Below are 11549 nucleotides of genomic sequence, written 5' to 3'. Positions count from 1 at the left end.
TTTTCTGTAATTGACATCACTAGACACAACACATTTGGGTGGACGCGTTTCGACAAGAGACTTCTTCAACACCCCTTCAGAAATGGAAGCAATGCAAGCACACACAAGAAGCACAAGAAGCAATACAAGCACACACACTTCCATTTCTGAAGGGCTGTTGAAGAAGTCTCTTGACGAAACGCGTCCACCCGAATGTGTTGTGTCCGTCTCAATCTATACATTTGTCTCTTACTACTCAACATCCTGTGACAAAAACGGTTTCCATTTCTTAAACAGTTACGGCTCCAGGGCCTTCTGGCTCCTGCAAAAAAGGTCCATGATAGATATGCAATGATAAAATAGCTGCATGATAAGCATACAAAACGTGAATTAGGTCACAATGCATTAAAGGTCAACAATGCTGATCACTTGCAACTATACATATATGTAGTTGTTAAAAGAATATGTATTATCAAAATTGTACCACACAGGTGAATTCCAGATGCCGAAAAATGAAAGAAATCGGTATTTGACTTCTGTTTTAGAACAATGTTTGGGTGAGTTGGGCAATATATGAGTAATATTCTAAGATGCGTTGATGTTTGTGAGCAGATCTGATTTTAAATTTTATTTCTTTTCTTGGCAAACTTTCAGTTTTCGGAAGCCAATGACATCTTTGTAGCCCTCCACTTTTGGGAGGTGATGTTCGATTATAACGTGATCCGACAGCACGGCCCTCAATAGTTTCCTGTTTCTGAAATTTGATTTTCAACTAAGGCTTTGGAAAATAAGCAAATAAATACCTACCTATCTATCGGTTGAAAATCGGATGTGAATAATACCCAGAAATCAACAAAAACCTGTTCATTGTTCAATCGCACCAACTGGCGTTGATGACGTCGCCTGACTCACAAACAACAAATTTGGTCAACTCAGTGACATGACCACCGGCCCTGCCGGCTCTGCATCTCAGTCACTGACCAGCCTAGTGGCCATATGCTTCATTCAGCGCGGCTCCCGCCTACCCGCCGGCGCCGCGGCGGTCAGGTCGCGAGGTGCGGCTCGTCGCTCGCGGCCGGCCGGCGGGCGAAAGTGACCGCGCCGGCCAGCCTGTGACCGGCGGCCGGTCGGCCCTGCGAGTCTACCTCCGGCTCTGGTGGAGGGAGATCAGAGGGGGGCGGGGGGCCGACTGGCGGAGCCGGTCACACGGCCGGGCCGACCGCAGACACCGCAGTTCCATTGGAGAGCTGGAGGAGGTGACACCGGAGCACGAGACGCACCAGGAGCGGGCAGCGTCCGCGGCATCCGACCTGCGGGACAGCGGGGTCACTAGCCCACTTCCAGCCAACGCCTGGGGTCATTGGCCACCCTCGGCCACCTCGTAGCCTCACCAACGGCCTCCACTTCATCCAAAAACGTCATCAACAGTCACAAGTCCACCCAGAGCACCGCCAGCCCCCATTAGTACCCGACAAGCGTCATGCACGCCATGGAGTCCCTAATGGAGATTGGACGCGGTCTGGCGAATCGGCGCGACCCCCGCTTGCGAGACTACATCATGCAGTCGTCCTGCGTGCCCCTGACGGCGGCCATGGTTGCCTATTTGGTGCTCATCTCGTATGGACCGCTGTTCATGAAGAACCGGCGCTCGCCGCCCCTCAAGCGCGTCATGACTCTCTACAACATTGGCCAGGTGAGATGGGTCTTCAGGAGTGGCGAGCTCTTTAGTTATCTAGTTAATGTAAGTTTGATCAGTGTTTATATGTAGTCATTTCAGATCATCATCATCACGATCATAATAAAAAGTAATTAAAAAGTCAGGAAAAGTAAGAACTGGTGCAAAAGCACCCAAAAGCACTAGATGTGACTGCTCCTAGTTTCTTCATTGTTGGAGTGAATTCAGATTGCAAGAACATACGGAATTTAGGGTTTTTCACATAACCTTTATACAAAGCGCTTATAGTTTACTCAGCCAATGATTTATATTACATACGTTCATTAAAACACGCTTTGAGCGGTACAGGCTTTGGCATCAGCGCTGGCTTTTCCTGAGCGACTTACATAAGAACACCCAACAAGGAATATCTCGTGGAATTATGCACATCATCTTCACCATATCGGTTCCGCTTGTGAACCAATTGCGTGGCATAGCTGAGAGGATTTATCTGCCTCAGCTGCGCTCCATCTTAGGTTGCGTGCTAGTCGAAGGCTTACACCTGAACAGGATCGTTACCGCCCCAATACCGTGCAATGCGCATATTCTGTCTATCGCCTGGCCGACCTGAAACATTTGCTCATTGCTGCCAGATATTTAACTTTTTTCATTGTAACACAAAGCAAAGCAGCTGAATAGTGTAGTAATGCGTCCTTGTGCCAACAAAATATCATCAGTAAATGGAATGTTTGGATGCATGTTGCAACACAATGTAAGTTAGGATTCGTAGGTTGCCAGTAAGCCATTATTGTAATTGTTTGTGTCATTCCCTACCATTCATTTCATTCATTCATAATTTCATTTGACAGCCTTACATATTGAAGGTGGCTGGCACCTTTCTTGTTTATAAGTGAGACAAGATAAGCAAAGCACATTGCACACTGCCAGGGCTGCACATCGCCCTGCTTTTTTCACATACCTACTGAGGAAAGAACTTTCGTATGTTGCGAGAAACGAACGAGTCGTAATCTTGGATCATAAAAACTCAGGCGCATGGGACCTTCCTTCGAGCAGGCGCATGGAAAGTCGGCTCGGTGGCTTACAAAAAAAAGAGCTGCACCCAGTTAAAATCGTGTCTATGCTATCTCCCACCTCTCAAGGTCACTGCACTGACAACAAAATGCAGACTTTGTGGGTTAGAAATATGGATAGGCCCACAACAAAAGTATTCACACCGTGGCGATAACTGAACGTTACAGCATGAGGCCCGTCAAATATGCATAGTTGCCGGATTTGGTAAAAAGTAAGCGGAGCAGCCACTTCACTTCCCATCTCTTGTATTTGTGTTTAACTTTTTTGCACAGCAATGTTCGAGGTTAGGAAATGGTGTAAGGTGTAGACACAAAGACGTAAATATAAATACTTATACCGATAGACACCTATGTAGCGTTGTTGGGGCTGCCTGAATAATGAATATCTTTGGCCTCTCCCCCTCCCCACAACATATGTATTATGTACAGAAATGCCATCCCTTGGAGTTCCGTGTTTACGTTCGTGTCAGGTGGTCAAAACCAGAGCGAAACCCCAGAACCAACCCCTCCCCTCACAGGCCGCCAGCTGACTGGGATGGTAGGCTGTGCCGCCCAACACGCAAGCTATGCGGCGCAGCGTATTTCGCGCCCTCCGCTTACCGCAAATACGTTTAGCCAGCGTGGAAAGTGACGCTGAGGCATGCCTTCCTTCTATTCTAGTCAACTGGTGGTTTGTGGAAGATGGAGCCTCTTTCTGTAGTCTACGTAGTGTAGATTACATGTGCGATTCAAATTTAGTCGCTGTTAGATTACAAAATAATAAGCACTGCTGCTAAATGCGTACCACATTGTTCGGTAACCGGAAGCAGAACTGTTGTGAAAAGTAGCAATGCAGTATGATGTATGTATAGTATGATGATAGCAATGCAGCAGTCCTCTGGACTGCTCCAGAAGACTTCAACTCGCCATCGGTTAATCTTCTCAGTCATTATCATTATTTGTGGCTTTGGATGATGTCAGCCCCTAAAATATGTTGTTGGTGACCTTTGTTGCAACACTAAACTGGACTTTTACGTAAGACTCTTTTTGCTAATTGGGAGCGCAAATTATCTGCGTTACTACTTGTAGGCTAACTTATCATTTTGGATTTCCCGTGACGTAAGATAAGGTCATTTGATGTTAGAAGGTCGGAAAAGACACCAATTAGCTTGAGCATAAGCTGCGGAATAGAACTACATGCAGCATGACCTCCCTCCGTCAACTTTCTGAGTAGGTAATACTTTCTTAAGCTGCATTTGACCTGAGGTTTACATCCAGGTAAAACCTTTCTCAATCAATACGACTATAATCTGACCGAGCCTGACATGAAAAATGATTACGGAGCGAGCGAAGCGAGCGGAGTCTTTCCTTAGATTAACGGAAATTTCTGAGTATGAGCGGCCGGCCGGCCGGCCGTGGGGACGCTCTTCAAAAGCTAATATCTTAGGAACGGGACATCCGATTGACAAGCGGTCTTCTTTACTGAATGTCACTTGGACGTAAAAGTTCTGTGGTGTGATGGCCACCATGCGTTCTTGCCAACCACCGCACGTGGCGCGTGGTAAAGTTGGACATTTTTTAAGAACCCCCAAAATTGCAACCTCAATAACGGCACAACGGTTGGGCCGATTGAATTGAAACTCGGTAGACAGTTAGGTCTCCATCAGATAATTCATCTGCATGTGTTAAGGTTGGGGTGCTGCTGCACGTGCGCACGTGCAGGGGTCGTTTCCAGATCTCGAGAACGGCTGGACCGATGGCGCTCAAATTTGGTACACGGTTAGGGACCAGTTAGTAGGGTGCCGTGCACAAGTCAGTTGGGACCCATTTTGCACGTGCGCACGTGCAGGGTGCCGCTTCCAGATCTCGAGAACGGCTGGGCTGATTGTGCTCAAATTTGGCACATCGCTAGAGACCGGTTAGTAGGGTGCCGTGCACAAGTCAGTTGGAGGTACCCCCTCGAAATTTCGCACGTGCAAGGCCCACCCTCTCGCTCGCTCCGTTAGTCGCCCCATAAGGCGTTATACTGGTAATAGGAAAAGGTTTTGTTGCAACATTGCTGTCGGCGTTGTTTTCCCATACAACAGTAGCACGTTGACGTGACAACAGAAGTCAGTTGGCTCGAGACATTTGAATCGGATACCATTCGCTGCGTCTCATAGCGGCTAGCATGCCAGTTTTTACGACGTTTTATCTAGGATGGGGGGGGGGGCAGAACAGCAGGGGGTCATATGGATTTGTGCCTTATCAGAAACTGAGATTTATTCGTTTGGCTACGAATAAGAAAAGCATGGGTCAGAATAAGTATAGCCTATACATATACGAGCAAAGGTCTTACATATTTACATGTACTGACTGTGCCGTAATAGCCACTCTGTTGGAAAAGCCCTAATAAACGAATACGAATACGAATACGAATACGAATACATAAACAACATGTGTTACCATGAAGTGCCAAAATCGTTTCTGAGTAACGAAACCTTATCGTCATCAGTATCATCACGGAAATATGGATACGTTTCTTGGGTAAAAATGCATGCCTACATGTTGAAATAAATAAATCCATTAAGACTAATGGATCTAAAATATGTTCGTTTGTTGTTTTTTGAACAGGCGAGCCTATCCGTGCCTAACTTTTGTTGTTGTACATAATAAACAAGATGAGTATACCACAAAACTGATATTTTATCAAATACAGAATATCTCAGCACAGAGATTTACCACGATAATCCACGTGTTTTATTTTATCAACTTGTGTTTGCGACTCTCCCGTGCCAGGAAGAGTCTGCATCTGCGAACATGTCTGTTAGGAGTGGCCAGGAAATGTCATCTCGTCCCCGCCCACAACCAGCTCCTACTAAAACCTCGACTAGCCATCCGAGGCCACGGCATAAAGTATGCAGATAATAGGCCCATCTACACATCCTCTCTGGAAATTACTTGTCAGGATTTCAGCCGAAAATGACGGGAGATATCACCTGATGTCCTCTGTCTGGTTTATAACTCGGCTAATCGTGGTGTTTGTGTTGTTGTTAAAGGGTGAAAACATGATGTTTTTCACTTCAAAAAATAATCAAAGACAACTCACAGAAACAGATTAGCATAATGTTGTCAACTTACAAGAAATGGGCATAGCTAAATTTTGAGTAAGTGTCATGTACGCCAAGCCCATCGTATCACAAACCGGATTTTAAATTCGTTATTAGTGTTGTAATCGTTACATAACCATTTTTTACAGCCGTTTACAGGATAATCGTCTGCATTTTACACAAAAGCAAAACTTGTCAGAGGATGGCAAACAATGTCACGGTCACAGCCTCACCTTCTTGTTCTTGCATTTAGTACCTATAATTACATCGATTATAACTAGATGTTAAGGCTTAGCGAAATACCATGTTGCATTAAATAGTGTAAGGCTGAGTGAACAGGGAATTGCAAGTGTATATGTTCAACAAATGGAATAAACACAGCTCTGATGCATCCAGGATCATTCTTTCATGGATCATGGAAGATATGACATCAGTCACTTACCATAACATGTCCGTCGCTCTTCGCCCTCAAACTCCCTTTCTCTAACGAATACCATCAGTGTCCCGGCAGTTCTGTGTGAGTTTCTGCATGATGATCGAGTTCTGTCTCTAGAATCCCGCTCTCTAACGAGTGTCCTTTGTGTTCCGCCGACAGGTTTGTCTGAGCTTCTACATGATGATGGAGTTCTGGCTGAGCAGACCCTCAAACAAACTCTGCTCACCCATCGAGGTTAGTGACAACAGCAAGGCGATACGGCTGGCCAACGCCTGCTGGGTCTTCCACATCAGCAAGCTGGTCGACTTCCTGGACACGGTGTTCTTGGTGTTGAAGAAGGACAACAAGCGGCTGACCTACTTGCACGTCTACCATCACGGATCGATGGCCTTCGGCTTCTGGCTCTGCACCTTATTCGTTCCCGGTGAGAGAATAATTCGAACTCTCTTTTCTCTCATTCTCTCTTTCTTTTTCCTCTTTTCTTTTTTTTTCTCTCTCTCTCTCTCTCTCTCTCTCTCTCTCTCTCTCTCTCTCTCTCTCTCTTTCTCTCCGTCTCTCTCTCTTTCTCTCCCCCTCTGTCTCTCTTTCTTCTTTTCTCTTTTCCTTTGGCTTATTTTCTTTCTTTCTTTCTTTCTTTCTTTCTTTCTTTCTTTCTTTCTTTCTTTCTTTCTTTCTTTCTTACTTTCTTTCCTTCTTTCTTCCTTTCTCTCTCTCTTTCTTTCTCTCTCTCTCTCTTTCTCTTTCTCTCTCTCTCTTTTTCTCTCTCCTTCTCTCTCTCTCTCTTCCTCTTCTATTTAGTTCAGCTTAGTGCTGCATCTAGTATCGTTTCAAATGTGCTATGTCCTTAGCGACCTGCCCAATCTAAATAATGAATTGTCAAATCTAATTTCCAGCAGCCTCTTCGTTTGAGGCTAATGCGCTTGAAATGCTCTAACTTATCATCTCATCTTTTTCCCACCCATAGGCGGCTCTGCATGGATTGCCGGCGTCATCAACAGTTTCGTGCACTGCGTTATGTACGGCTACTACCTGCTGGCCAGCCTGGGTCCGCGCGTGCGGCCCTACTTGTGGTGGAAGCGCTACCTCACCCAGCTGCAACTCGCCCAGTTCGCCTTCATCGTAGTCGCCGCCTGGACTGTTCAGGTGAGATGATCGAGAAATTATTATTAAAGGGACACTGTATTTGTGAGAAACGCTCACTCGATATAGGGACTGTGCCGCTCAGACTTTTATCAAACGGCACTGTGTTGGTGAGAGTCGCATGCTCAAATGGCTCTGTGTTGGTGAGAGCTACTCACTCACTGTCCGAGTGAGAATTGCCTTCTCTAAAGCTGTTGTATGGGGAAGATTTAAGTACTACAGGGAAAATTTAAGTACTAAGTGCTGCAGGGGCCAAGGTAGGTGCGTTTGAGTTATAATACCTTCAATCGCACTTCTACGAAAATACCAGCCGATGAAGTAGCACTTTGCTTTAGATTAGTGGTGCCTTATACACAAGCTCTAGGGTTATTACCTTCCCAGATGACTTGCTAATTGTTTCTCATAGTCCTCCATTGTTTGTAAAAAGTCTTACACCAAGTTGATTATGTTCTCTCACTGTTCGTTGCTACGCACTTCTAGCCATGGGTACAAGATAATTCATTAGGCATAATTATTTTCAATGATGACCCAGATATGGGGCATATAAAGCAAATAAAATGTTACATAAAATCTTGCTGGAAGTTGAGCCCTAATTGCTAAATATGGAGAACTGCTGCAGAATTAAGGTCAAACATCATTCTAGCACACATTGACACAGCCTATGCCTTGTCGCACGCTTAAAACCAAAACAGCTTACCAGCAGATGTGAACTTGGCGCAATGAAAATGGCATTGAGCGAGTCATAAGTGCACCACGCTAGGATCCGGTTTTACCGAGCCTACCAGCTGTGACAACCTTGTAGACTGGTGGCGCTTGCCTCACGTAAGCCGACTCGTCTTTTTAATCACTCTGAGGTCAGCCAGCGGGCTGGGCTCCAGCCCATAGCTGTCGAGCCGGATTGACGAAATAACAGCAGTGTGTCGGCTCCCGTGAGCCCCCGTGCTGGTCGGATTTTAACGCTCTAACGTTAGTGGACGGCCTGTGTGAACGCTTGGTTTGAGTGAGAAGGTGATGGGACAAGCCTAAACGGCTGGCTCTAACTGTATGAAATGGCAAACAGGTCAAAAAGACGGTACAGCTCGTTAAACGTAAAAGCATGATGACATAGGCCACAACTCGGTTTGCTGGGCGCTGTGTGCAAAGCAGCGCTGCATTTACGGCAGCTTATAGTAAGAGCCGCTTAGGCTTTAGAGACCGGCGTGCCGCGTGGTGGTATAATGCCTGCGCTATTAACAATTAAAGAGGACAATGGCGTCGTAAGCTGTAAGAAGCCTGTCGCACAGTAGTTAGTGACCTTCGCACTATCGTCAAAAGGGCTCCCCGAACAGCAGGCTATTTATAAAATCAAATTATGACTGTCTGTACGGAGGGCTAATGCTTGTCCAAGGCCGCCCGCCTCTGAGAAGAAAACTCTTTGACCTTCTCATGATATTGTTTGTTTTATAATGCTGGGAAATTCGGCGAAGAATTATCGCTGAATTCGGTAGCATAACGTCAGCACCGCAAACAGAGTCTGAGATAATATATAACTATCACCGTCATCACCGGTAAATCACGTCGCGCCTGACATTTGTGCCTAATCTCTCTGACATGCATTGTAGGTATATGCTCCCTGAGTCTCTTGTGCTGCCCGTGCTTTCCATGCTCACTCTACTCTATTTGCTCCCTGTGTTCCTTGGCTTGTGCTCTCCGAAAGTGCTCAGTGTTCCACGTTTGACATACCTGCGTCAGATTGACTTCCGCTGCCTTGTTTTTCTTGAGCTTACATTGTGCTCTGTATGCTCCTTGTTTCCTTGTGTTCCGTGTGCTCCATGTGCTCATTGTGCTCTCCTTCCTGTGTTCTACACCTGCCATCAATTCGATGTGGTCTGCCCTGTCGAATGTGTTTCATGTGCTCCCCGTTCTCAGGGTATTTCATGTGCGCCCTGTGCTCTAAAAGCTTCCAGTGCTCACTGTGCTCTCTGTCCTGTGCTCCACAGATGCCGTCGATGCGCTGCGGCCTGCCGTTCTGGACGTGCTCCATGTCGGCCGTTTATTTGGTCGTGCTCAGCGCGCTGTTCCTCAACTTCTACCGCCAGTCGTATGGGGGCCCGGCGGCCGCCTGTGGGGCCATCCACCCGCCGCAGCCCGTCACCACCCCCACTGACGTCACACCCCCTGCTTACGTCACCGAAAAGCCCAAGACCGAGCCGGCACCGGCCCCGCTGCCGGCCCCCGAACTGGAGAAACCCGCCGAAAAGTCGCTCTCGGATTATCGTGTGGGCACTCTGAACCACTTTGTGCGAGCGATGATGTCCCATGGCTTCGGATGTTTCATCAAGGAGGACTGAAGAGATTGAGAAGTCCTTTGCGAAAGTTTTCGTCGTCTTCGTTTTCAACATCCGAGCGATAGAGACGCCGATAAAATGACCTAGTGGAAAAGATCTCCACGAAGCAGCTTTGGTGAAAGTGGAACCTGGTGCGAGCGCCGAGCAGTGAATCGTGAAACGAGAGTTTCAGTACAGCGCGAATATCACCATTCTCGTTGGTGAGGCAGGCTTCAGGCTCCTGTTTTATTCAGAATCAGAAGTGGTGTAAATAATAGGAATAAGGTGAAAACGAGCTCAGTGGTGACATCACGCGAAGGATAGCAAATAGTGACCTTAATGCTGCTCGGCACGGGCACGCTGGGCACGCTGGGTCCCAACCACTTCTTTGGCAAGCGCGGTGACACTGACATTGAACCGTCAGACTGCTTCGACGACTTGAGTCGTATGTACTTACAGTGTGAATGGCGCCACGCTTTGTAATATTTGTGGCAAAAACGCATGCTGTTTACTTGATGTCTACTAGCTTTTACTTTAAGAACCTTTCCAACAACTTTGTGATAGGAAAGATGGGGACTTTGTACATTTTTTTGCAAAGCAGTTTCAATGCAGTTGATATTTTTTTCCGGTTCTGCGATCCTGTTTTATGCCTGTTTATCTTTACGACCTCCTACCTGTTCTATCATTCCAAATCTCTTAAATTGTAAGTGCCAGGACACAAAGCTGTGCTTGATCGCATGATCTCGTGTAAATATGACGGTAATATTGTGTCGGCCGCCGTGACGAAATCGCACGTACTGTGTGCTGTAGCAGCGAAATTGGATTGGCTTCCAATCAAGGCCGTGATGGCGTATGTGCCGCGTGTTATTCCGGCGAAATAGTGAACTCTGCAGAGATATCGCGGACGAGTTAGCGGTGATTTCGCTAATACTTTCGCGACGATATCGCTGAAACTTTCAAGAGCGACAACATCCCGAGACCTTCACTGGCGAGCGTGGATACTTCGAATCACGGACGATATCGCGAATAATTAAGTGACGGTGTTACGGACGCTTTGGTGATGATATGCTGTGTATTATAATGGTGATGTTACGTGTACTTTGTGACGATTTCGCACGTTCCGCGGACTGAAGCACCGTATAGTCGTGAGTAGTGTAGTGACGAAATCGTGGATGGGCGACGATACCAGCTGTGGAGCTGACCACATTCCAAGAGAGAAATCTGCCGGAAAGGTGGGTAATAAAGCAATCCGCACTGGATCGAGTGACAATTATGCTGTAGAACAAGACACTAGGGCATACTCTAGTTCGTGGTCGGCACATTTCAGGCATGGAATGGGGAATAGCATAGTTGTCAAAACTGCCATGTTGTATGAGGTTGTGAAAAGTCATAGCTGTAGACGACTTCATTGGAGCTCGGACAAGTGATAGTTACATTGTGCGTTACTTCGCAATCAAATGTATACGGTGGCGTGTCCATTCACAGTCGTAGTAATAAAGTGAGAGCAGCTCACATGCCGGAGCAATTTTGGAAGTTATTTATTCTCTCTCAAACCCACCTAGAGGTTGTCTAACTATGTTAACTAATGCAATTTTAAATTCTTTCAAGCAAAGTTCAGAAACATAAAACATAAAACTGGTAGTATCGGTAGTTGCCCGAATGCGTCAACCACAAAAAGAAATGCATGGACCTTGTCAGCCATAAAACGATTCCCAAACAAGTCTGGGCTGTTGCGCTGCTGCTCACTGTAGAACGTTATATAAGAGAATAATCCGCCTACAACGCTGCCGAAGGTCGGCCTGAAAACTCCAGAGCGTGGGATTTAGTTAAATATTAGCCGTTATTAGGAAACGCGCAGCACTTATGTGTGCGTGT

General features: G+C 46.5%; 1 protein-coding gene across 1 annotated transcript; it reads left to right on the top strand.

Moving 5' to 3' along the window:
• The first annotated feature begins 579 nt into the window (after nucleotides 1-579).
• Nucleotides 580-11184, top strand: LOC122379125 (elongation of very long chain fatty acids protein 2-like). Its single transcript, XM_043361071.1, has 4 exons — nucleotides 580-1672; nucleotides 6388-6652; nucleotides 7193-7371; nucleotides 9348-11184. Exons 1-4 carry the CDS (start codon nucleotides 1460-1462, stop codon nucleotides 9696-9698), a joined length of 1008 nt encoding a protein of 335 aa, XP_043217006.1. The 5' UTR covers nucleotides 580-1459; the 3' UTR covers nucleotides 9699-11184.
• The last annotated feature ends 365 nt before the right edge of the window (nucleotides 11185-11549 follow it).

Source organism: Amphibalanus amphitrite, unplaced genomic scaffold (assembly GCF_019059575.1).
Source record: "Amphibalanus amphitrite isolate SeventyFive unplaced genomic scaffold, NRLGWU_Aamphi_draft 000007F_arrow, whole genome shotgun sequence".
Lineage (NCBI taxonomy): Eukaryota > Metazoa > Arthropoda > Thecostraca > Balanomorpha > Balanidae > Amphibalanus > Amphibalanus amphitrite.
Note: the sequence above shows the minus strand (reverse complement) of the source record. Positions and strands in the feature narration are given on the sequence as shown.